Source organism: Corylus avellana, chromosome 1 (assembly GCF_965113065.1).
Source record: "Corylus avellana chromosome 1, dhCorAvel1.hap1.2, whole genome shotgun sequence".
In the NCBI taxonomy this organism is placed as follows: Eukaryota; Viridiplantae; Streptophyta; class Magnoliopsida; order Fagales; family Betulaceae; genus Corylus; species Corylus avellana.
In genome coordinates, this window is record NC_142490.1 from 8528136 (window position 1) to 8556061 (window position 27926).

At 34.9% G+C, this 27926-nt stretch overlaps 1 protein-coding gene and 1 pseudogene across 2 annotated transcripts; one reads left to right on the forward strand and one right to left on the reverse strand.

Annotated features, from left to right (window-relative positions):
- The first annotated feature begins 1279 nt into the window (after positions 1–1279).
- LOC148587919 (violaxanthin de-epoxidase, chloroplastic-like) lies at positions 1280–27833 on the forward strand (annotated as a pseudogene).
- On the reverse strand, positions 5643–15584 carry LOC132170943 (uncharacterized). 2 transcript variants are annotated; one of them, XM_088516375.1, is made up of 7 exons: positions 15064–15584; positions 14807–14984; positions 14033–14201; positions 13842–13925; positions 9750–9857; positions 8580–8849; positions 5643–5868 (listed from the first exon to the last, which is right to left on the reverse strand). In XM_088516375.1, the coding sequence occupies exons 1-7, from the start codon at positions 15362–15364 to the stop codon at positions 5791–5793; spliced, it is 1188 nt and encodes a 395-aa protein (XP_088372501.1). In that variant the 5' UTR covers positions 15365–15584; the 3' UTR covers positions 5643–5790. The 2 variants fall into 2 exon arrangements, with proteins under 2 accessions (XP_088372501.1, XP_059438086.2); XM_059582103.2 differs by having other exon boundaries at positions 14033–14204; positions 15064–15582.
- Positions 27834–27926: the final 93 nt, after the last annotated feature.

A 27926-nucleotide genomic window follows, 5' to 3' on the forward strand; every position in this document is an offset into this window, starting at 1 on the left:
TAATAGAATATTTGAACCCAAAAATACGCCATATCCAAATGTTGATTTCTGGTTATTAGAACACCTCGCCCGGCCAGCATCAAAGTAAGCAAATAATTAAGATGAGGACCAACACTTGATAAGCAAACAATGTCAATTGTAGATTTGAGATACCACAAAATCCTCTTAACTGCTCACCAGTAAGTGTCTCATAGATCATGCATAAATTGAGAGACTTCACTAACAACAAAGGCTATATCAAGACGGGTGATACCAAAAAAATGAGATCCATAGAGTTTACTGCGAGTGCATTTGTAGCCATTGATGAAGTTATTGGCTTGAGTTTCTTCATATTAGTCCTAGCCAGGATGTCTAAAATATATTTGTGTTGGGAGTGTAACAAACCAGCAAGTACCCGAGTGACAGCAACACCAAGAAAAAAATTTCAAATAACCAAGATCCTTGACTGAGAAGTCCATGGATAATGATTGAATTAAAGATGAAATGGTAGTAAAACTAGAACCAGCAAAGATGATTTCATCATCATAAACTAATGCCAAAATGATAATAGAAGTTTTGAAGATAAAGAGGGAACTGTCATATTTTGAATTGGTGAATCCCAATTCTGAAAGTGGAGAACTCAATCTATGATACCAAGCTCAAGGAGTTTGTTTGAGCCCTTGTAAAGCTTTCTTTAGAAGACATACAACAACAGGATACATGGGATGAACAAATTCAGAGGGTTAAGACATAAACTGTCCCTTGCAAATGACTATGAAGAAAAGCACTGCTCGCATCCACTTGTTTGATACACCAACTTGTAGAAACAACTAAGGAAGGCACTGCACGAATAGGAATTGGCTTTACAACTGGGCTATATATTTCATAGAAATTAACACTCAATACTAACATCAGATTTGCACTTAATACGAAAAACCCACTTAGCACCAACAATATTCATAGAAGATGTTTTCAAAACAAGTCTTCAAATTCTAGTTTTAATAAAAGCATTAAACTTTTCACCCATTGCAATTTAACATCTTTGGTAGCTTGAATAAATGAAGTTGGCTCAACTTCATCACAAACCAAAAAAGCAGTGTAAGCTCAAGGCAAGGGGTAATGATTACCATCAATGAGAAATTGTGGACTTAACTGAAGTTGTTTGTTGATAATATCTACATTAATTCAGAAATTTCACCTCAAGAAGGGGAATTATATAATGAAGGAATTAGTATCTGTTTTAAATTGATTGCCAACATTGAACTGGAGTTTACCCACTCTTGGAGAACATATCTCTTAGATGGCGTTCAATCTGAGGTGGAATTCAACCTGCCAACTCGTTCTAAATCTCGTTTGAACTTAAACTTAGAATGAGCGATTCTGTCCAACTTTTCAGTCTTCTCTTTACAGCCCGTTTTGACCTACTAAACGTTGGAATTGGAAAAAAGTTCATGAAATATGACTTTGTAGGCCTTTGAATCAGCTTTCCAACGCCACCATGTCTGCTTCCATCCGATGTCAAAATCACGAGATATGACATTTTTTGTAAGACTGATCTTAGGTTTAACTGAATGCTGTTTTCCCCCCTCTTTCTTTCTTTATTTATCACCAAATATGTCATTCTATGTCCGAACTTTAGTTTGTCCCTTATGCTTAATTTGATCACTGGTGGTTTTGTAAACATCAGGGTAGAACTTGCCAAGTGCATTGGAAACCCATGCCATTATGCGCTGCCAATATTGCTCGTCTCCAAACTTGCAACAATCGACCTGATGAGACTGAATGTCAGGTTAGTTCTCTATCTTTCTCTGGATATATTATGGGGCTCACCAGTTTGGACCGAGTAAGGTAAACTCTTGTTGTCTTATGTCACTTTTTATGTCTTGCAGATCAAATGTGGGGACTTGTTTGAAAACATTGTTGTAGATGAATTCAATGAATGTGCAGTATCACGAAAGAAGTGCGTACCTACAAAATCTGATGTTGGGGAATTTCCTATCCCTGATCCTTCAGTTCTAGTTAGGAATTTCAACATTGCAGATTTCAATGGGAAGTGGTTCATTACTAGCGCCACTAGTCTAGTGGCTTAAATCCTACCTTTGATGCTTTTGATTGCCAATTGCGTGAATGTCACATGGAGTCTAACAAACTTGTTGGAAATTTGTCGTGGAGACTACGAACAACAGATGGTGGCTTTTTCACTCGATCAGCTATACAGAGATTTGTGCAAGATCCCGCCCAGCCTGGTATACGTATCTTCACTATCAAGATGATTGGTAATTTCTCTATTTCTTTCTGTAGCTAATTTTATACTCCTCTTCATGTATCCATTTAGGCATGCTTGCATGCATATTTGCTAGTTGTTTGTTTCCAAGTTCTTTGTCTTCGGTAGAACAATCTTTCTTATACCATGTGTTGAATATGATGCACTTTCATGTCAGAATGAGTCAGTCAAAGGATTGGTTGTTAGGAGAAAATCATGAAATTATACCAATCAATTACCTTGATTTGATATTGATAGTTGACTTTTCATTTTCAAAGTGTTGAAATCCCATTATAAATATGGGTTCGTTATTGTATTACACATTCAAGCCACTAATCAAAGATGTAGCCCTACCGGGTGTTTGGACATAGGTTTCGAAGATCGAATGACCTTAATTCTTTGTGTTCCTCCTTTCTCAATCTTCTCTTCATTGTGTCCTCTTTAAAATTTTAACATGATATCAAAGCGGGTTTATCAAACCTTCAAACCTTGTGGGTGATTTCTTTAATTACTTTGTCAATCAACTATTGTTATCAACCTCATTTTTCATTTCCCATCTTCAATAGGAAATATTGCCTCTTCTTTAGGCATTTTTCATCCTAATGTCTCACATCATTGCAAAGATTTCATCACAGTAATATTATTGTGACATGTTTAGGGGAGTATCTTTTCCGGATTAATCATTGAGTGGAAGTTTCCATTCTAATGGCATTTATCTTTATGTACTCTTGAAGCACATCCAGTTTGGTTCATAAAGCAAGTTTTGGCTTTATTAGCCAAAGTTTTTGTACACTAGAAGTGCAATACATTTTGAAAGACAACTTCACGCTTTCAAATTTAAATCCTGCAAGTTATGCATCTCATCATGGATTCCATACACAACTTGAGGGAGAGTTGTAAAGTATAATATACTTTCCATATCAAAAAAATGAGTAAATCAAGGGGATTGAATGTTAGGCATTATAGGAGGAAACTATATGTATAAAAATAAAGTGCTAGCTCTCCTTCTCGACCTGTTTTTAGAACATTTTGACAATTGTAGTTTAGTGGCCTGAGTTGGGGTTTCCACTGTAGAAGTAGCCCCATATTTTATATCCCACTACTTAATCTTTCTAGGGAGCTTAAGTGTATACCACTCAAGTTGCTCCTTGGGGATGCGTGACACAATCTGTTTCTCACAGTGCTTAGTTGACACAATACTCCCTATTAGTATCTGTTTTAAAATATATATATATATATATATATATATATATATATATATATATATATATATATATATTTTTAAAAACAGATATATATATATATATAATTTCATAACGGAGAACCTCGACAAGGCAGGGCTCTTTAGACCCACTCGTATAAAGTAAACCCCGGACCTGTGCACCACACTCTCAGAAGTTTCTCTACATTGATCCAGGTAGATTACTGACTTTTTACACCGAGAATTTGCACGTAGCAAGTCTTGAACTCGGGATCAAAGGATGATACTCCCTAAGACCACATGCCTCAATCACTAGACTAATCCCTTGGGGTTATTAGACTTCATATATATGCACAATGGACATTAATTTCACCGAGTTTTTTTTATAGAGCTGTCTGACTAGTTATCCATACGTTGAACAAATTACATATACTGGATCGGTTGAAGTATAGAGATTCTGCTATTATCATTTAGGGCTTAACAGTTGCAAAAGCTCCTCATAATTATTTCTGTTTTAATATCATTTGACCCTTCATTTAACTAAAAACCTTAGCAGCATTACTAAAGACTTGTGCAGGTATATTCTATCATCCAAAATAGAGAATAAGCAAGATGACTACGTATTTGTGTATTATCGAGGCAGAAATGATGCATGGGATGGTTATGGTGGTGCTTTTTTGTACACAAGAAGTTCGGTTTTGCCGGCAAGCATTGTTCCAGAACTTGAAAGAGCAGCTAAGAGCGTAGGAGGTGACTTCAACACGTTCATAAAAAGGGATAATACTTGCGGTCCCGAGCCTACCATTGTTGAGAGGCTTGAGAAGACAATGGAGGAAGGGGAGATCGAGGACCATTATAAAGGAAGTTGAAGAGATAAGAAGGGAAAGTTGAGAAGGTTGGAAAGACTGAAAGGACCTTGTTGGAGAGGTTGTCTGAAGGATTTAGAGTGCTTCAAGAAGATGAGGAGAATTTCGTAAGAGGGCTAAGCAAAGAAGAGATGGATATATTAAGCAAGCTAAAGATGGAGGCAACAGAGGTAGAAAAGCCCTTTGGAAAAGCACTGCCAATTAGGAAGCTTAGATAGATTTCCATTTTGAAATAGGTGAGTTCAATGTTTACACCATACATAGTTACTTTCATTTTTTGTTCTTTGAAAGATGTAATCTGATTTTGCATCCATACTTTTTGTTCACTTGGTAGAAGATGAAATGCAAAGTTTAATTAATATTATATAAAAAATCAATTACAAGGCAATTTTCCATACTTTTTTCTTGGATTGTACAGCTGCAAGGCTCTCAAGAATGGAAACTTTAGAAGTAACATTTGACCTTAGAGGATTCACAATGGACTCCTCAAATAAAAGCTAAATTTGAAGAGAAAATTTTACTTTATCAAATTTAGAGAGCCACTTTTAAAATGAGTCAAACATCAAACTCTATATATTTCTCTACTTTAGTTAAATATTAGTTTTAAACGAATCATGAAATAGGCCCTAATAGTTTAAAAAATATTTAGGAAAGGGATTGGACCTAATAGTTCCTCTATGGGCAGGCAGATATTTTTTATTAACCCAGATCATCCTCTAAAACAAACATGCGCATTGGGTTCAAGTTGAAGAAGCATAAAAGTACTCATATCAAGAGTGGCAAGAAAGAAGAGAATATTGAGTTAGAGAATGCAAATTGATTTGGCAAGAGAAAGGCCTTTTAGAAAAATCATTTCTCTCATTTTGGTATTAAATATACATTTTTATTATATATATGAGTGTGAGGACGAACGAATATTATCTGCTCCTACATACCCATATGCCGCTATTCGCCTGTGGGCGAACATATATTATCCGCTCCCACATACCCATATACCGCTATCCTCCTAGGTGAATATGGGTACTCACCCACCTAGGTTACTAGGCCAAAAGTCCACTTGTATCCCTTACAAGTGGCCGGATGCCAGAGGCAAGTAGGTTCCGGCTTGTTGTACAGTCTAACAAGCATCTAAAAGGTGATCAATCGATAAGAGAAATAGAGTCAAACGTACAGATACATATTCACATCCTTGTTTTGGCCATAAAATGTATACATTTACACTATTAACAAACAAGGAAAAAAAAAAAAAAAAGAATGCTAGGCTTACAAACAAATTTTACAAAAAAAAAAAACTTTTACAACATGATTGAAAATGAAAAAAATTCAACTTTTGAGAAACCCAATCATATTGTCCAACATCATGTTGTAGAAGTTTTTTTGTAAAATTTGTTTGTAACCCTAGTATTTTTCAAAAAGAAACATTACAAAACATAGGGAGAGGACGGGCGGCCTGCAAGGTGCTATTTCATGTTAAAAAACCTTCATGGCATGAGATTCCATATCAGCCTTAGGGTGTCTTTAAGCATCTCCGAAACTGAAGTAATCTCAACTGCCTCTTCCTGATAATTGAATGAGGTCATAAACACGTAAAGGATCATTAAGAAAATATAGAAATAAATGTAAAGAGAAACATATAGATTGTTTGCTTAATTAATATATACTCATCACAAATAATCTACAATGTCAATTATGTTGAAGCTGAATAATTATCCAAATCTTGTGTGGTTGCTTATGATTCTGGCTTTTTGTTGCTTACTATATATATATATATATATATATATATATATATATATATATATATATATATATACATTTTGAAAGCGGGGGTCTTATTTGGGGTTTGAAGTTGTACACTAGTTATAAAAAAAAAAGTAAGTACAGCTGAACATGTCAATTGTTCCATTTTTATTTTTTTTCTTTTTCTTTTTAACTATAGTCTACAACTTGAGATCCCAAATAAAACCGCTAGATTTAAAAGTAAGACCATATGAATATTTGTCCGTGCACATTCAACCACAGTTTATGGCAAAGGGAGCAACATAATATTTTAAAGACTGCTATCCTTTGATGTATAGAAAATTATAACATTTTTCAGCTACTTTTTTTTTTTTTTTTTTTTTACTTATTTATGTATTTCTGGAGAAGGTCAGATATTTAAAAAGCCGTTTAATTTCAAATAATGACATACGACCCATGCAAGAACAGATTCTCATAGCAACAAATGTCTTGGAAGAAGAGCTATCATCATCAAAACAGCATGCAGGTACAGGAAGAATACATTACATAATTATCCATCCTAAAGAAAAATGTTGAACATATCTTGTATCTTACAACTATCTGGGATGTCAGTCAGACCTTCCAAATCAAACTCAATTTTTGATCTACCAATAGATGAACATAGTAAATGCATGTATATCGGATTTTTCTCTCCTTACTCTTCTGGAGGATAGCAACATCCCCAGTTTTCTTAGGACACAATATGTCCTCACTTTGGAATAAAAGCTTAGAATGTAGTCCCTAAGGGGTAGCTCAATCGGCTGTAGACCACGCCTTATGAAGCGGAAGTCACTAGTTTGAATCCTCCCTCCCCCTTCCCTTGTGTGGACACGTCAAAAAAAAAAAAAAAAAAACTTAGAATGTGTTTCGGTAGTTTTATAGAATCTCTGATGTTGCCCAGCTACTGCAACTTTTCCACCCTCTCTCTCTCTCTCTCACACACACACAAAAACAAAAACATACACCCCTAAAACACTCGAGACATGATAAAAATAAACAATACAAGGTACAGCATAAACCAAAATGCTTAAGAAGTTGAAAGGTCGATAAATAGTGAACTTTGTGTTTCCCTCCTGATACTCTACTGTGGGGTTCAGTTCTGTATATGCAAGTTATAGGTATACATTAATTCCATGTTAGCGCTTGGAGTTCGAACTTGAGTTAAAATAGCATTGCAGGTGATTAGTAGCAGATGATGTTGAAGGCAAATGGAAATTGTCGAGTTGCAGCAAGCCATGAAACGTGGGAGAACGGACAAAGGTTTCAATTAATTGTACTTTCAAATTTTAGGGTGGTTTTGATTGACTTAATTTTGATTATATGACGATTTTATTTAATTATCATTTCAAATATTATTACACTGTTGGTGGTTGGCTGCTGCAATGATTAGATTTATGGATAGAGACGTGGTTGAGAGTTAGAAATTTGATTCAGTTCAATCGAGCTCTTTTGGGAAAGCGGTTGTGGTGGTATGCTATGGATAGAGACACATTATACAGACTAGTGATAGAGACCAAATATGATGGTGTAGGAGGAAGTTGGTGCTCTAAAGAGGTTATGAGGACATTCGAAGTGGGAGTTTGGAAACATATAAGAATGGGGTGGGATCTGTTTTCCAAATTTGTTAGATTTGAGGTAAAGGATGGGTCAAAGGTTAGTTTTTGGCATGATGTGTGGTGTGGGGATAGTCCATTGAAGATCTCTTATCCGGATTTGTTTAGTATTGCTCAGAGAAAAGATGCGTGGATAGCGGATAACATGCAGGTTTGAGAACAGATTATTCAATGGAACGTAAATTTTACTAGACTAGTTCAGGTTTGGGAGGTGGAGGTGGAGGTGGTAGTATCTTTCTTTGAGAGGTTGTATTCTTTCAAACTCAGACAAGGAGAGGAGGATAGAATGGGTTGGAGTCCTTCCAAAATGAGCAAGTTTGAAGTGAAATTGTTTTATCAAGTGTTAACTAGTCAAAATGAATCATCTTTTCCTTTGAAAGGTATATGGAGCGTCAAGGCTCCTTCACAGGTAGCGTTTTTTGTGTAGACAATAGCATTAGGGAAAATATCGATGCTCGATAATTTGAAAATGATGAATATTGTGGTGGTTGAGTGGTGGTTGGGAGGACAAGTTGGGCATGGTACAACTATGAAAGTATGGAGATGGGCTCCGTTGTGTCTAATGTGGTGTCTTTGGCGAGAGCATAATGGTCATAGCTTTGAAAATGTAGAGACTTCAATGACAGGGTTGTGAAAGATTATATTCAACACTTTCTATACTGGGATATCTGCGCATCATAGTTTGCTTGTAACTAGTTTTACAAATTCAAAAGAATTTGTGTTCTTTTTCTTCATATTAGGGGTTCTTGTATACTCTCTATGTACTAGGGTTCTGCCCCTTTGCACTTAATTAATGATAATGAATTTAATTATTAAAAAAAAAAAACACAATACTATGCAGAAATTATCCACTTAAGAAGCATGCAGATAGACATTACTACCTGTAATAACGAGATGACACTTTTAACCTTCAAATTTATCTCCCTTGAAGCTTCCCCAACTGAAGTTTTAAAATTAAATCGAGCAGCCTCTCTCACCTTCAGTGTCATTGATGGATTTTTATAGGCTTTAGCTATTGTGTGCGAAACCCCCACCACACAATATCTATTTCCAGAAGACGCATAACCCAGGGGCCATTTCAACCCACCCTCCACATCTGGATCTAGAACTGCAGAATTAATCAAATTTCTAATGTTTTCCATCTCATCATCCTGAAAAAGCAAATGAATTTAGTTTGATCATAAATGTTAGTCTCAGGTATAAGAAATAGCACAATAAAACTATCTTGAAGATTAAAATTAATCTTTCCAATTAAAACATGTTGAGGGAAGAAATCAAATTTTGTATATGTTTTTTCAGTCAATAAGTACTTTAACAAAAAAAATTTAAAAAAAGTACCCATAACCTAAACATAAATATGCTTTTCATACGCATGCTTTTCATTTCATTTCTGATATAAATAGGCATTGACATGCACACACACCCAGACAAACACACATAACAATAGATAAATAATGGGGAAAATACACTTCATTTCTTTTAACATGTGTTTTCAAATTTTCAAGGAATTAGAAGAATTATTTTATCTATTTATTTCATCACATATAAATTGTATAATCCACCATTTTGTTTTTGTCACCTGACACTCAAATTGCTCAAAGATAACACATGTAATCAATATGCTAGTAAATAATTAATAAATAAAAAAATAGAAGATGTGTCATAATTACATAATCTTTTCCCGGGCTTCCATTTTCAAGTCTTCGTGATTGCAACAAACTTGATTCAAAGAAACCTTATCCTATTTGCATATACCAATTTCTATGTTCATCTAGAGGAAACCTTTTGAAAGAAATTTGGGTGGATACTGCAAAATTTACCTGCCTGAAGTGACATAAACGCATACATATGTTAAGCAATTCAAGATTTTATCACGTTTTTTCTTTTCCAGATAAGGATTCAGAGCATAAAAGCTCTAGTGTAAAGATTCCACCCTTGTATAAATTTTTTAATACCTATTGATATGAGAAAACAAGGGGATGAACATGACCAATTTTTGTGAAATAATGTAAACTGCGAGATATGACAGCGACTATAACAAAGCAACTTACAGTGAGAGCTGTTAAGACGCCCTTGCGGTATAGCATCAGCCTTAGGTCTAAACTTTTATCAAGGCACGATATGTCCACGACCATGTGACGCACCGGGTTTAGTTCAACCTACATTCTTGACATTTCAACATAAGCCTCCAAACAATCGTTATAAACAATTGGAAGGAAATACTAAAACTGACAAAATACTGGGGGGAGAAAATAAAGTCTGAGACCCTTTTTCTTTTTAGCCAAACATTAGGAGAACCTTACTCCAAGAAACCCCCACCCATAATGGATCAAATCCCAAATCTCCACCTTTCAAGGGAAGAGAAATCCACTTTTGGCTTAAAAGGGCAGCAATTTAGGAAAAATAAACCTACTCAACAATTATTCTTACTAGCTTAGAGAGCCCGTGCTACGCGCCGGGTTTTTTTTTTTTATTTTGTAATTTACTCAAAAATTCTTTAAAAGATTATCAACAACAATTTTTATTTTCTTCTCTTAATTAACTAATTAGCTACTAAAAATGACAAATGTTCATAAGATCCTTTTAAACCATAGTTTTACTCAATACATATCTAATAAATTTAAAAATTCATAAATTTTAGTTCTTATAAACTGAAACATATTAAATATTTGTTCCCATATATGTAGTTTAAAATGAAATATAAAGGAAAAAAAATTCAAAATAAAAACATAGATTAATCAATTATACAAAATGATTGATTAATCATTATATTCCAACAATGACACCACTTCTCCTCCACTACACAATCCATTATGGTAAACTTTTGTCTTTCAGGAGTTGAACTTTCTCCTCATAAACAATTTTTTTGAGAAATTTTTCTATTACACTAACAAAAATGAAGAAGTGTTCTAAAATATATGAGCATATTGATATTTGATTACAGTTATGTTTACTAATTTTGTAAACAAAAGAATGTTGGTAGTTTAATTTTTTTTAAAAAAAATGAAAGAGATAAAAAACATTGGCAGGAATATTGACATAATCTAATTATACATCGTACCAAAAATAATGATAGGAAATTTTTTCACTATCATTTCCCTTAATTCAACGTGAAATTTACAAAAGAAAACTAATCAATTTGAAAAAATAATATATAAATTAGTATAAAATTTAAGGGAAAAAAATGGAAGAACATAACCAATTTTTTCTTTTTTTTAACAGCCATCCTTCACATATATAAAGTAAATGAAACTAATTTTAAGACATACAGGAAAACAAAGACGAAAAAATCTACACAATGAACATTGACATAATCTAAAAAAGCATCCTACACCGTACCAAAAATAATGATAGGAAACTCTTTCACTATCATTTCCTAATTCAATGTGAAATTTATAAAAGAAAAATATTCAATTTGAATAAATAATATATAAATTAGTAGAAAATTTAAGGGATAACAATGGAAGAACATAAATACATTAAATAAAGATAAAATAAAAAACTAAAAATAAAATTTTAATATAATTGAAAGAATTGTCTTTTTCTACTGTATACGTTTCTCGATTCCAATGAAACCTTAAAAACCAATGTCATCCATTAATTAAGCATGTAAACAGATAAAAAAAATTAAATCACTCAATGAACAACAACATGTACAAACTAAAAAATTATCAACCAAAAATAACGATAAGAAACTCTCTCTCATTATTATTTCTTGAGTTCAATGTAAAATTTACCAAAGAAAAGTAATCATTTGAATCAAAAATAATATATAAATTAGAAGAAAAAAATAAGGGACAAAAAAAAAAGGAAGAACATAAGCACCGGAAATAAAGATAAAAAAAAAAGGAAAAAAAAATACTAATTGAAAATAACTATTCTAGATTAAAAAAAAAAAAAAAAAAAAAACCGTAGTATAATTTTTCATTAAGAAACAACGATTGAAAAATTGAAAAGAACTGTTCTAGAAAAAAAAAATATATAAAAAAAATAACTATAGTATAATTTTTCATTGAGAAGCAGCAATGCAAATCCCTTTCTCTCTCTCTCTCTCTCTCTTGTCTTTTTCTAAATTGATTGTAAAATTTACAAAGGAACATTGAGATATAAATAGAAAGTAAGAGAAGAAAAAAAAAATTAGAAAAAAATATAAGGGACAAAAGCAAAAATGGAAGAACATAAGCACCGAAAATAAAGATAAAAAAAACGAATAAAATGAAAATACTAATATAATTGAAAATAACTATTCTACTCTTCATTGAGAATAGTATAATTTTTCATTGAGAAACAACGATTGGAAAATTTAAAAGAACTATTCTTGCAAAAAAATAAAATAAAGAAAAGAAATCATTGAGAAACAACGATTAGAAACTCTCTCTACCTCTCTCTTGTAGTCTTGTCTTTTTCCTGATTTGAGTGTGAAATTGACAGAGGAACATTGAGATATAAATAGAAAGCAAGAGAAGAGAAAAAAGAAAAATAAACAGAGAGAGAAAGAAAGGATTTGAGAACCTTTTGTTTTCTTCATTAAGACAATTAAATATATTACAAATAAAACTCATATATTTTAATTGTCTCATATTGAGATATAAACATAAAGGAAGAGAAGATAAAAAGAAAATTAAATAAAGAGAGAGAAATAGAGAATTTGAAAACCTTTTGTTTTCTTCATTAAGACAATTCAATGCATTATGATGATGATGAATATATATATATAATAATATATCTCACATTAAGATATAAACATAAAGCAAGAGAAGATAAAAAGAAAATTAAATAAAGAGAGAGAAATAGAGAATTTGAAAACCTTTTGTATTCTTCATTAAGACAACTCAATGCATTACAAATAAAAAATCAAAAAATTGGTTCAAACATAAATTATGGGAGAGAGAGAGAGATTTAAGACATTTAAGTGGAGAAAATTATGGGAGAGAGAGAGAGAGAGAGACAAAATTATGGGAGAGAGAAATAGTTAAGACACTTAAACCATATAATTAGTTTAGAGAGAGAAGAAAAGGTTCAAATATAAAATTATATTAAAAAAAAACGGTTGAAACATAAATTATGAGAGAGAGAGATTATGGGAGAGTGAGAATTATCACAATTAATTAAAAAAAGAAAAAAAGAAGAAAAAGGAATTCAGATATAAAATTATGGGAGAGAAATTTAAGACAATTAAGTGGGGATAGAGAAAGAGAGAGAGAGAGAGAGAGAGAGAGAGAGAGACAAAAAAACGATTGAAACACAAATTATGGGAGAGAGTTAGGACAATTAATTTTTTTTTAAAAAAAAAACGATTGAAACACAAATTATGGGAGAGTGAAAGTTAGCACAATTAATTGTCTTAAACCATAGAATTAGTTTAAGACATTTAAATTGAGATAGAGGGAGAAAGAGAGAGATTTAAGACAATTAAGTGGAGATAGAGGGAGAGAGAGAGAGAGAGAAAGAGAGAGAGACAAAAAACAGTTGAAACACAAATTATGGGAGAGAGTTAGCAGAATTAATTTTAAAAAAAAAACGGTTGAAACACAAATTATGGGAAAGAGATTTAAGACAATTAAATGGAGATAGAGAGAGAGAGAGAGAGAGAGAAAAAAAAATGGTTGAAACACAAATTATGGGAGAGAGTTAGCACAATTAATTTAAAAATAAAAATAAAAAACGATTGAAACACAAATTATGGGAGAGTGAGAGTTAGCACAATTAATTATCTTAAACCATAGAATTAGTTTAAGACATTTAAGAGGAGATAGAGGGAGAGAGAGAGAGAGAGAGAGAGAGAGACAAAAACGGTTGAAACATAAATTATGGGAGAGTGAGAGTTAGCACAATTAATTAAATGTCTTAAACCATTGAATTAGTTGAAGACATTTTTCTCAAAAAAGTTTAAGACATTTAAGTTGAGATAGAGGGAGAGAGAGAGAGAGAGACGTGGGAAATAGAGTTAGGAGGACACGTGTCGCAATTTTAAGCATTCCCTACGTCAAAACTCGGCTTTTATATATATATATATGATGATTATGCTCTTTACAGTACATTGAGGTATTTGTCACATAAAATTAACAAAACAGGAAAGTGAACAAATCATCAACTCTCTAACCTAAACCAGAAATGTGCATTGACTTTAAGCTGAAACTTGCCTTATAAAGCTGAAGCTTTTTATGTTCTTTCATCACCCTACATTTGCACGAAAGAGTTGAATATGGATGTGTGGCATCAGACAACTATACAACATGAGAAAATAAATTGAGGAAGTCAGTAGCCAATTGAATCAAATGAGTAAACAGCGTGAATCTGAACCTAAAAAGCAGAGGTATATAGCAAGAAATACCTTTACACGGTATAAATCTTTCTCCTCTTCAAAATCAACTTCAATCTTTCCAGCAACTTCCCCCATGATTTTTTCTACGTCTGAATTAGGAAGATTTGTGTAAAATGTTCTTTGCAATGTGGTTTCTGCAGCCAAATCTATTGCGGTAGTTTCCTGGGTGATTGAAGGGCTTCTGCGTGACAAAGATCTAGGTAATAATTGCTTCCTTTTTTTGTAAGTCATCAAAATATCATTGAAACGCACGAAAGGCACAACCCAAGCACACACAAAGCATACAAGTGATATACGAAACTAGAAAGACGAAAGAAAAAATAAATAAATAAATAAAATAAAAGGTCAAGAAAATCATGAAAACTATGCAAATTAAGATCTAAAGCAGTTGTCTCATGATAAAGACTTTTGAAAAAGAAAAATTTTAGTTCACCACCATCCTCTCACGGTATTCAAAACTTCTATTATTTCTTTCCCTCCAAAGACACCACAAAAGGCAAAAGACGAAACCATCTTCCACATTGATGCATTCTGAGGACTACTGCACAACCCTCTCCAACAAGCAAAAAAGTCTACTAAGCTTCTAGGCATAACCCAATCTAACCCAACACGACCAAAAATATAACTCTATAAGGCACTCGCAATCTTACAAATATACAGCACCAGTATGACATGTCTCCTTTATTCTGAACTAAATTTTCATAGGGTGCCAAAAAAAAAATTGCTATTTAAGTAAGGCAGATTAAGCAAATGAAGCAATTAACTCACAGAAAAAGAAATTACCCATGAAAAAGAATATTCCCAAATCTAGCAACCAGCGTTGGCTTAACGTTTTCCAACTTTTGGCGAACAGCTTCATTCCGCACATTCTCAAAAGAGGAAAGCAGGTTCGGCAGGACATTGTCTGCAATAGACACCCACGGCTTCGTCACACAATCTCCTCCGATTTGCGCATCCTCAACTAACCAAAACCGGCAAACCCATTATTAATCACCAATTCCAGAGACAAAACGCGAGCAGCAAAATGGCAAAAGACTAACCTTTACCCAGATTCCGGTTCACCAAAGCAAGGGGTTTCCGCCCGTGTCTTCTCTCAATAAAATCCATGGAAACCGGCTCAAGCTGCACGGAAGATGGAAAGTGGTTATCGTCATCCAAACCAACTGCAAACCAAGTGGATACACCCTGTTCAGCATAGGCAATCTTTCTGCTTCTATCTCTAACAGATTTGGATGACCTCAAATCAAGATTTCTCCTGAAATCAGGAGGAAAAGATTCTGGTATTGGCGAGGGCCTGTCGGAGTCCTTGGACTGCCGCTTGTGTGGAGGAATGTAAGACATGGAAGAAGGGTATAGCAATTACAGAGTAGGCAGAGGGGTGTGGGTGATCGCATTTCCGAAGAACAAATGTTTAGATTTTATAAAGCAGAAAAACCTTCAATACTTGCAGGACAAGTACTGGTTGTGGGGTAAGTAATCGAAATTAGAGAAATGGTGGAGTGAGCCCTACCACCTTCTGCATGGGATTTGTGTCGTCCAAACTTTGTTGACTTGAGTAGAAGAAAGACAAAAAGAAAAAGAAAGCAGGATTAAAGAGAAGATTAGGGAAATGCATTTTTACTCCCATGAACTGACAGTACTTGTCCTGCAAGACTGAAAAGAGGCACATCGTGGAGGACGTTACGCCTTGTTTGGCAAAACATTTTTGCCTTTGTTATTGAAATTGAAAATGATTGAAATGGTATAAAGTTTCGAATTTTTTATAATGAAAAGTGAAATTTGTTTTATAGTAATTTTTTTATTTAGATAGTAATAAAAAATTAATTATGTGATATTAAAAGTAAGGAGAAATTTCACTTTTTCCTTGAACTTTCACCCAATTTTATAAACTTCTGAACTTTCAAATATCTCATTTTAGACCCCCTGAATTTTTAATTACTCTTAATTAGAACTCTTCCGTTAAATTTAGCCGTTAAAAATACTAAAAAAAGACCAAAATGTCCTTGATTTTCATTTTTTTTAAAATAAAAAAAGGTTTTGAAAGTTAAAATTTTATACAAAAGTCATGAGTATAAATGTCATGTAACGTTTAAAATCTGATGGATGTGTCCATATTGAGAGTAATTGAAAGCTCAGAGGTCAAAAATAAGAGATTTGAAAGTCTAGAGAGGTTTGTAAAATCCAGTAAAAGTTTAGGAAGCCAAAATAAAGTTTCCCGTAAAAGTAAAAATATTTTGATGTTAGTTTTTTTGAAAAAATAGTACATAAACAGTGTTGAAATGAAAAAAAGATCGCCAAACGGGGCTTATAGTTAGTGGGCGTACTAGTAAAGTAACTGTTCTCTTATGGTGTTAAGTAGGGGATTTATGGAAGTTGCATGTGTTTGTGTTAGCGTTAGTATGTGGTACTACGTGGAGAGAGAGAGATTCAAATAAGAGTTGTGATTCACACAACGCCGGCGTGCTTGAACAATTCATGCACGCTAGACAATTTTTTTTTCTTTATTTTTAATAATATTTTAACATTAAAAAAAAAAAAAAATTGTCCTCTAGACAAGGAGAGGACCCAAAGACCAAAAGAATACCCGGCCAACCGGGAGAACGCTCGACAAACCTCTCAAAAAATGAGAAGCCACATGCCCACAAAAGCCTATCTCGAATAAAACCTCGAAAAATGAGAAGCCTCATGGGCCTATTCCCAAGAATAATAACTTCAAAAAATGAGAAGCCACAAAGGCTCATTCATGAAACAATAAAATCTTTTGAGAAATGAAACCTTAAAAGGACCCATTCCCGTGAGTAATAAAACTTCGATAAATGAGAAGCCATAAAGGCTTATTCCCAAAGTAATAAAACCTCTCGGAAAATGAGAAGCCAGAAAGGCCCATTTCCGAGAGTAACAAAGCCTCTTGGAAAATGAGAAGCCGAAAAGGCCAATTTCCAAGAGTAACAAAACCTTTGAGAAGCTTACAGGCCCGTTTCTGAAAGTACCCAAACCTTTCAAAAAATAAGAAGCCCACGGGCCCTTTTTCGAAAGCACACATGGCATGAGAGTTTTGGAGCCATTGCCCCTGACATGCAATTATAGCGTTATGACCAGCATGGTAAGACTTAGGGAGTGTTTGTTAAACAGCACCTCCCACCACGGCACTGTTCATGTGTAAAAAAAATAAAAAATAAAATAATGATTAATATAGGGAAATGAAAAAGTGGAATTAAAAAGTGAAAAATTTTGTTTTGTTGTGATTTTTTTATTTAAATAGTAATAAAAAGTAAATGATGTGATATAAAAAATAAATTATTTAATATAAAAGTAAAAAAAAAAAATTAAAAAATTAAAAAATTAAAAAAACATGAAGTAAATAGTGTGGTGAAATATAGGGGAATAGGGTGGAGTATAACAAAGAAGGCCTTATACCACATGCTAGGCACCCTAACAACCATGGTCCCGACTGTAGAGAAAGTGACTTGATTTTATCAAGTCTTATGTGGGGCCCAGTATGTTACATTTATTGGTTGCTAAGTGGTGTTTTTTTTTTTTTTTTTGGGTCTCTTCTAAGAATGCTTCACTAAGAAGTTTTCTTTTCCTTCCTAGTGAAGCACTTGGCCAAGTTTTCTATATATATAGAAAAGTTTGGCATTCGGTCAAGTAAGGGTGAGACAGCAGCTTCGCAAAGAAAAAAAAGGAAGTGAGGGGCTGCAGTCTTTTTGAGAGAAAAATAAGAGAGAAAAGACAGCAAGCTTGAGGAAATTAAAAGAGATAATTTCTCTTTTGTGTGAAAGTGAGCTTGGATGTATTGGGGCTTTTGGGTTTAAGTGATTTTGTTTGTACTACGTTTTGTACTCTACTTTTTGTTAGTGAATTTATCCCGGATCATCTCCGCCAGGGGATGTAGAATTGTTAAGTCGAACCACTTCAATCTTGCTATCTTGTGTGACTGTTTGCTATTTTTCTATTCTGCTATTTTTCTGCTTCATTGGTGATAAAACATAAGATAAAGTTTCAAGTTTGAATTCAAATATCATTAAAGATAGTTCATATTTGAATTCAAGTGATAACGGATAATAAACCTGGATTACCTTGTTCTGCGTGTTGCCGAGCCAAGGGTCACCAGCTTTCATTTTTAGCATCTACGTCTGTGACATCTAGTCCTTTAGCTTTAATTTATTCCGATGTATGGGGTCCCTTCTCAGTTGTTTCATGTCATGGAAATCGTTACTATGTATCGTTTATTGATTTTAGTAAATATACATGGTTGTTTCCTATTTCTTGCAAATCTTATGTGTATGCTATTTTTCTTCAATTCCAATCTATGGTTGAACGCCTATTTAATCGTAAAATCATATGTGTTCAAACTGATTGGGGTGGAGAATTTCGACCTCTCTCATCCTTTTTTAAAAAGATTGGAATTATTCATTGGATCTCCTACCCACACACTCATCAACAACAAGGGTGTGTCAAAAGGAAGCACGGTCACATAATTGATACTACTTTAGCTCTTCTAGCTGACAATAATGTTTCCAAAACTTTCTGGGATGAGGCATGTCAAACTGCATGCTATCTCATAAATAGGTTACCAACTCCAACTCTATGTTACATGTCTCCCTACAAAAAATTATTTAAATCAATTTCTGACTATAAATTCCTATGTATTTTTGGTTGTGCCTGCTTTCCAAATCTTCGACCTTAATATAATCACAAGTTTGAATTCCGGTCAAAAGAGTGTTTTCATGGGTTACAGTTCAAAACACAAAGGATATCGTTGCTTCCACATTGAATTTGGAAAATTTTATATCTCACGTGATGTAGTATTTCATAAGACAATTTTTCCTTTTTCAAAAATTAAAAATGTGGCATCATCATCTTTATCCACTTCCTCATATACCATGTTACCCGTATCCCTTCAATCTCATCCATTAGTTTCGGATTCAAGTCACCCAAACACTGAGTCATCCTTATCTCTTACACATCATGATAATCCCAATATCCCAAGTCCTATACCTGCGCCACATGACTCCACTCAAACTCATCCTATGGCAACACGGGCTCAGCATAATATATCCACGTCAATTCACAGATGGCACCGTAAGATACCCACTTCCATGTGCTCTTCTCACAATCCAAGCATTGGCTCTTCAAGAACCCATGTGTTATTCCACTGCTATACATATCCCTAAATGGCATCAGGCCATGCAAAGTGAGTTTAATGCTCTTATTGCAAATAATACTTGGAGTTTGGTTCCTTCGTCAACTGCTGCCAATGTGGTTGAATGCAAGTGGGTCTTCAAACTGAAACGTAAAGCCGATGGAACGATAGAATACCACAAGGCACGGCTGGTTGCTAAAGGATTTTATCAACAAGCTGGGATTGATTTTGATGAGACATTCAGTCCGATAGTCAAACCCACAACTATCTACACCGTTCTATCTATTGCTTACAGTCTTGGATGGGCAATGAGGCAAATTGACATTCAAAATGCCTTTCTCCATGGGCTCTTGTCTGAGGAGGTCTATATGAGCCAACCACCTGACTTTGAGCATCCATCACTGCCAAAACATTTATGCAAATTAAATAAGGCGCTATATGGCTTAAAACAAGCTCCCCGCGCTCAGTTTTTATGACTTAGTGGTAGACTTATTCATTTGGGGTTTATTGGATCCAAAGCAGATTCATCACTTTTTACATACAAGTCCGAATCTGTTACTATTTTTGTTTTGATCTAGATTGATGATATTATCATCACAGCTTCCAATCCGGCTTCAATTGATGATCTTTTGAAACAACTGAAGATGGATTTTGCAGTCAAAGATCTTGGACAACTATCCTTTTTCCTTGGCATTGAGGTTCTCCCTGCCCGGATGGGTTGCTTTTGTCACAAAGAAGATACATTATGGACTTGCTCAAACGAACCAACATGCATGAAGCAAAACCGATTTCTTCACCAATGTCTTCTTCTCACAATTTATCAACAAATACGGGCGATTCAATGGAGGATTCTACTCTTTTTCGAAGCACTGTTAGGTCTCTACAATATTTATCTCTCACTCAGCCTGATCTTACTTTTGCAGTAAATCAAGTGTGTCAATTTATGCATCACCCAACCAATCTACATTGACAGGCAGTAAAACGGATTTTAAGGTATTTGAAGCATACTATATCTCATGGATTATTAATAACTCGTTCAACTGTATCTCAACTTCAATCCTATTTGGATGCGGATTGGGCTGGATGCTCGAATGACAGAAAATCCAGAGGTGCATATTGTGTGTATCTTGACTCAAATCTTATATCTTGGAGTTCGAGAAAACAACCTACAATCTCATAGTCTAGCATTGAGGCTAAGTACAAGTCAGTTGCTAACACTGTCGTAGAATTAATTTGGATTAAGGCCTTACTTGGTGATCTTGGTATACAACTTTCCACACCTTTGAAATTATGGTGCGACAACATTGGAGCAATTTATCTTTCCGCTAATCCGGTGTTCCATGGAAGAACTAAGCATGTAGAAATCGATTTTCATTTTGTCAAGGAACGTGTAGCAGACAAAACTATTCAAGTTTTGTTTATTCCAAGTAAAGATCAGATTGAGGATGTTCTAACAAAACCGATTGTATCTACACAGTTTAAATGGTTCTGTTACAAGCTCAACGTCTGTGACTCCCCGTTGAACTTGCGGGGGAATGATAAAGCACAAGATAAAGCTTCAAGTTTGAATTCAAATATCATTGAAGATAGTTCACATTTGAATTCAAGTGATAAGGGATAATGTCTCTTATCCCTTATCTGTCACTTGTGTATATCTTAGTTTAAATATTATTTGTTATTTGATGTAATCTAATGGCTAGCTGTAATTGAGAAATTGTTGGAAATCTTGTTGTAAAGAATTATTATATATATCAATGAATACACATGTAGATGGGTATAAAAGCCATTACATCATATAGTGTTCTTTGAACTTTATTAAGAGCTTGGGTATTTATTTTGCGGGATGGTTACTGCAAAATATGAAGTAGAGAAATTTTATGATCATAATAGTTTCAGTCTTTGGCGTATCAAGATGCGGGCTTTGTTATGACAACAAGGTTTGGCGAAGGTTTTGGAACCACCAGAGGAGAGAATTGGTATTAAAGCATTTGAAGAAATTGAATAACTTGCGAAACTTGAAGAAAAAGCCCACAACGCAATTTTGTTGTCTCTTTTAGATGGCGTTTTGAGAGAAGTTGCCGATGAAGATATTGCCTTTGAAAGAAGTTAGAGAGCCTGTATATGAAGAAGTCCCTCACTAACCGATTGTATTTAAAGCAACAGTTATATACCCTTAAGATGAAAGAAGGTATGCCTCTTTGTGATCATCTTGATGACTTTAATAGAATTATTTTGAATCTAAAAAATATTTATATTAAAGTCTATGATGAGGATCAAGCCCTGATTTTGTTGTGTTCATTACCTGATTTGTTTGATAATTTTCTTAATTCAATGTTGTACGATAAAGATACCATTTCCTTAGCTGATGTTAAATCTGCTTTGAATTCTATTAGAGTTGAGAACAAAATTAAATGGTAAAGGTAGTGATAATCAGGCAGAGGGTTTATTTGTTAAGGGTTGTTCAGAAAATTCCTGTAATTTTAGAGGTCGATCCAGTGAGAGGAATTTTGGTAAAGGAAAATTAAGAGTATGGGCATCATAAATCAGAGTGTCCGAAGCTGAAAAATAAAGAGAAAAGTGATAAGTTAAATTCCTCTTCAGTGGCTGGTGTTGTTAAAGGAAATTTTTAAAATTCAGAACTTGTCCTTGCAGTTACCGTTTTTGATGGTCGTTTTCACGACACTTGGATCCTTGATACTGCTTGTACATTTCATATGTCCCCTAAAAGGGATTGGTTTACTACTTATGAGTCAGTCAATGGTGGTTCAGTCTTGATGAGAAATGACGTCGCCTACAAGATTGTTGGTATTTGTACAATTAGAATAAGGATGCATGATGGGATCGAGAGGACTTTGAAGAATGTTCGACACATACTAGATTTGGAGAAAAATCTTATTTCTTTGGGCACTTTAGACTCTCTTGAATACAAGTATTCAGGTGAAGGTGGAGTCATTCGGGTTAGCAAAGGCTCGTTGGTTATAATGAAAGGTAACAAGACTGACTGTCTCTATTTTCTTCAGGGCAGTACGGTAACAGGTTTAGCTGATGTGTCTTCTTCAGACGATCCAGATTCAAAGACTACCCATTTATGGCATATGTGGTTAGGTCATATGAGTGAGAAGGAGATAATGACAATCTTGAGCAAATGGGGTTAGCTTTGTGACCAGAAAACAAGATCTCTTGACTTTTGTGAGCATTGTGTATTCGAGAAACAGTGCAGAGTCAAGTTCAGTACAGGTATCCATAGAACTAGTGGTACAGTGGATTATATCCATTCAGATTTATAAGGTCATTCTCAGGTTAAAGAAAATCAGGCGACCTAGGACAGACAACGGCATGGAATTTTGTGGTGGTGAATTTAATAAATTCTGCAAGGAGGAAGGCATTGCCAGACACCGTACAGTTAATCATACTCCACAGCATAATGGGGTTGCTGAGCGGATGAACTGGACTCTTTTAGATAAGGCGCGTTGCATGCTTTCAAATACCGGGTTGTCTAAAGAATTTTGGATTGAGGCAGTCAATACTGCTTGCTATTTGGTCAACCATTCTCCATCAACAGCCATTGATTACAAAACTCCTTATGAGGTATGGTCTGGTACTCCTGTTGATTATTCGATTTTGAAAAATTTTGGTTGTCCTGCTTATTGTTATGTGAATTATGGAAAGCTTGAGCCTAGGTCAAAGAAATGTATATTTCTAGGCTATGCGGATGGGGTGAAAGGATATAGATTGTGGTGTTCTGATCCTAAATCACCTAAGTTTATAATCAGTAGAGATGTTGTATTTGATGAATTTGCTATGCTTCACCCAAGGAAGGATTCTGCTGTTTCTGCAGGAAAAGAGCAGGGTCATAGCAAGAAGGTGGAGGATTCACAGATCGAGCGAGAGAGCACTCAAGATCAGCCTGTTACAGATGATCATGGTTCCAGTTCTAATGATGATGATCCACAATAAAAGCAAGAGACTAGTATTGCGGCTGGTAGATAGAGGAGGCAGATTAGGCCACCTCAAAGATATGGCTATGCAGATTTGGTAGCGTATGCACTTACTGTGGCAGAGGACACTATAGTCCAGGAGCCTTCCACTTACTCAGATGATGTCAAAAGTAGTGAGTCTGCACAATAGGTTATTGCCATGAATGAGGAGATTGAGTCTCTCCATAAGAACCGGACATGGAAATTGGTGAAATTTCCTAAGGGCGTTAAGGTTGTCGGTTGTAAATGGGTCTTCAAGAAAATGAAGGGATCCCAGGGGTTGAAGATGCAAGGTTCAAGGCACGCTTGGTGGCAAAGGGCTACAGTCAAAGAGAATGTATAGACTTCAATGAAATTTTCTCTCATATTGTAAAACATAGTTCTATTCGCGTGTTGCTTGCCATGGTTGCTTTATTTGATTTGGAACTTGAGCAACTTGATGTGAAAACGGCGTTTCTACGTAGTGAGCTTGAGGAAACCATTTACATGCATCAGCCAGAGGGGTTCATTGTTGAAGGTAAATAAGATCATGTTTGTTAGTTAAGGAAATCACTCATTGGTTTGAAACAATCTCCAAAACAGTGGTACAAATGCTTTGATAGCTTCATGGTTGGGCATGGTTACACAAGACGTAGCTATGATAGCTGTGTATATTACAGGAAATTGTTAGAGGGTGCTTTTGTTTATTTGTTGCTTTATGTGGATGACATGCTTATTGTTGTTAAAAGCAAGTTGGCGGTTAAGAGATTGAAATCTCTGTTGAGTGATGAGTTTGAAATGAAAGATTTGGGTGCTGTGAAGAAAATCCTAGGAATGGAGATTCATAGGGAAAGAAAAGCGGGGAAGTAATACTTGTCATAGAAAAAGTACATTGCAAAAGTATTTGAACGCTTTGGTATGCATAATTCTAAACCAGTGAGTACGCCGCTTGCCGCACATTTCAGACTTTCAGCAATGTTAGCCCCGGAGAATGAGGAGGAGGAGCAGTTCATGTCACATGTTCCTATGCAAGGTTCACTGGCAAGCAGTGAAATGGATACTCAAATATTTACGGGGAACTACAGATGTTGGTTTAGTCTATGACAGAGGCAATGGTATCGGTTCCAGTGTTATTGGATATGTTGATTCAGATTATGCTGGTGATCTAGATAAGAGAAGATCTTTGACATGTTTTGTTTTCACACTCTCGAGATGTGCCATTAGTAAGAAGGTGACATTACAGTCAACAGTTGCTTTGTCTACTACAGAGACAGAGTATATGGCAGCGGCAGAGGCAGTAAAAGAAGCATTTTGGTTGAGAGGTTTGGTCAGTGATCTGGGTTTGCAGCAGGATGAGACTATTGTGTTTGGTGATAGCCAGAGCGCAATATATTTGACCAAAAATCAAATATGTCATGAGAGGACCAAGCACATTGATGTCAGATATCATTTTCTTCGGGAGGTTGTGACACAAGGTGATATCACAGTGAAGAAAATTGCTACAACGGAAAATCCAGCAAACATGTTAACAAAACCAGTTCCAGTTCTCAAGTTTAAGTATTGCTTGGACTTGATTGGTGTTTGTAGTTTGTGATTACCCTAAGGGTATTGGAGGAGATGTCCAGCAAAGTGGACTTGATAAAATTTAAGTCAAGGTGGAGATTTGTAGCGAAAGTGACTTGATTTTATCAAGTCTTATGTGGGCCGCAGTATGTTACTTTTATTGGTTGCTAAGTGGTGTTTTTTGTCTCTTCTAAGAATGCTTCATGAAGAAGTTTTCTTTTCCTTCCTAGTGAAGCACTTGGCCAAGTTTTCTATATATATAGAAAAGTTTGGCATTCGGTCAAGTAAGGGTGAGATAGCAGCTTCATAAAGATTAAAAAAAAAAAAAAAAAAAAAGGAAGAGAGGGGCTGCAGTCTTTTTTAGAGAAAAATAAGAGAGAAAAGACAGCAAGCTTTAGGGAATTAAAAGAGATAATTTCTCTTTTGTATTTAATTCTCTTTTGTGCGAAAGTGAGCTTGGGTGTATTCGGGCTTTTGGGTTTGAGTGGTTTTGTTTGTACTACTCTTTGTACTCCACCTTTTGTTAGTAAATTTCACATGGATCGTCTCCGCTAGTGGATGTAGGCTTGTTAAGCTAAACCACTTAAATCTTGGTGTCTTGTGTGATATTTGTTATTTTTCTATTCCGCTATTTTTCTGCTTCATTGATGATCCTAGAATTATTTTATCTCAACATCGACAAGTACCTAACGGCTAACACTTCACCTTCGGTATTAAGGACAAAGGTAAATTCGGCCACGAGTACATAGAAGATTCCCAATGCTCGACTAGTTGGACAATTCAGCCATGGAAATTGGGGGCAACTGTTGTGTATAAAATCCACTATGGGTCCCACTATTTATCAACCACCCTCCTTTATCTCTAAACTACCTCCCACTATCTATCAACCACCTCCATTATCTATAAACTACCTTACACTATCTATCAACCACCTAAAGGTGGAACATGGAGAGAGCAGTTACTTAAAACCCTACAAAAAGGAACTCAAGGCATCGGTTAAAGGGGATCGATAAAATCCTTCTCATAAGAGCTAAGGTCATACTATTATTTTGACTCTATATAAAAGTGTTAACTTAAGCATTGGAGAGTCTCCGGCCAAGGCCGGGATGCAGGCAATCCATTGCCGATCAAGCCGTACCAAAAACTGCATCAATAGTTTGACGCCGTTTGTGGGAACGACAATTCTCATCTATCAAAAATTATGGCTACGACCGGCCGGCTGATGGACGCCCTTCTTCAGATTTTTGATCGTTTGTATCAAATCTAGACTTATGCTCATACTGAGATCTACTCAGAATATGCACATATATGTTTATTTGTTGCCGATCTACTTAGATCTGCACTCGGAGTTCGTCTCAGTGGATGTGTGAGATAATTTCACACTCATCTTTTTATTTCGCCTTGTTAACTTGTGGTAATTAGCAATTTATGGCATGGATGGATGAATATTTTTGTTTCAATAAGCATATTTTAATTAATTAAAAAAAAAAAAAAAAAAACTCAAACATCGATTAAGTCAAGCCTTTGGATGGAAGGACCTTTGAGTAACTGTGCTCTTGCATTGAATTAAGTATGAATTCTGGATAAATTTCCTCTTTATATGACTTCCTTTTGCATTCATGATTCAATTCATCAAATAAATATTTCTTTGATTATGACACAACAAAGGTACTTGTCATTGATTTTTGCCTTCTTTTTTGTTTTGTTTATATGTATGTGTACACATATATTGCAGTAATTGGTTTTAGGGATTGGGTAAAAGTATAAGACATAGATAAACCAAACAAGACTAGTTCTCTACTTGTTTGCCCTAAAACATTAATATGTCTTCAGCGTCAATTATTAGTCCTTTGAGCCTTGCTGGATTATTGGCAGTTGAAAGAATTGGACAATTAGGTTCTAATTGTCCATATCTATTGGATATTTAATATCTATAGGATATTAAATGGAAAAGTTAATGGTCCTTATACTTGAGGTAGGGAGAAAAGTTAATGGTCCTTATACAATAGTTAGTCCTTTGAGCCTTGCTGGATTATTGGCAGTTGAAAGAATAGGACAATTAGGTTCTGACTGTCCATATCTATAGGATATTTAATATCTATAGGATATTAAATGGAAAATTTAATGGAGAAAAGTTACCCACATATGTTTTCGGAAAACAACATAAAGCCTTTGATATGAAAGCATACTCATTTTTATTACATGTCACTGCGCAATTTATCTTTTCTTTGAGGAAGATGATATAGATGTGATCCACACCAGATTAGAAATGTCTACCTCTATCCTTTTTGGGAGGCTCTTTATAGATGACGAACATCATGCATTTAATTGTGCATATTTATCAGCAAGGAACCATCTTTTCTGGTCAAACCACTAACCTGGTTGCCCAGGTGCTCAGCTAGTCAGTTCAATTAAGTTCTTACCTTTCATTATGGTGATCTAGTTAAGTTGCTTTAGTGTAAATTGCGCACAACTCTATTCAAGTCACATGATACCTATTGGCAAAACTAATGGGAACCTCGACAAGGCAGGGCCCTTCCGACCTACCCGTACAAAGTAAACCTCGAGCCTGTGCACCGCATTCTCGGAAGTTTCCCTACACGAATCCGAGTAAATCGCAGACTTTTTATACCAAGGGGTGAAGTAATTACTAGAAGTCCCTCTTATGTCCCTTTTGAGTCCCTCCAAGAATGATGTGGATATTAAAATTACCATTTAATCAAAATACAATAATAATCAATCACAAGCTCAATGATGATTTTAATAGTCACATCATTCTTGGGAGGACTCAAGAAGAACACAAGAGGAACTTGTAGCATTACTTCAAGGGGTGTGGCTCCAAGGAAGAGTTTGCATCTAGCAAGTCTCAAACTTAGAATCTAAGGGTGATACTCCCTTAGAGGAAGAGGAGATGACCATTATAAAGGAAGTTGAAGAGATAGAAGGGGAAGTTGAGAAGGTTGGAAAGACAGAAAGGACCTTGTTGGAGAGGTTGGCTGAAGGATTTAGAGTGCTTCAAGAAGATGAGAATTTCGTAAGAAAGCTAAGCAAAGAAGACATGGATATATTAAGCGAGCTAAAGATGGAGGCAACAGAGGAAGATAAGCTCTTTGGAAAAGCACTGCCAATTAGAAAGCTTAGATAGATTTCCATTTTGAAATAGGTGAGTTCATTGTTTGCACCATACATAGTTACTTTCATTTTTTATTCTTTGAAAGATGTAATCTGATTTTGCATC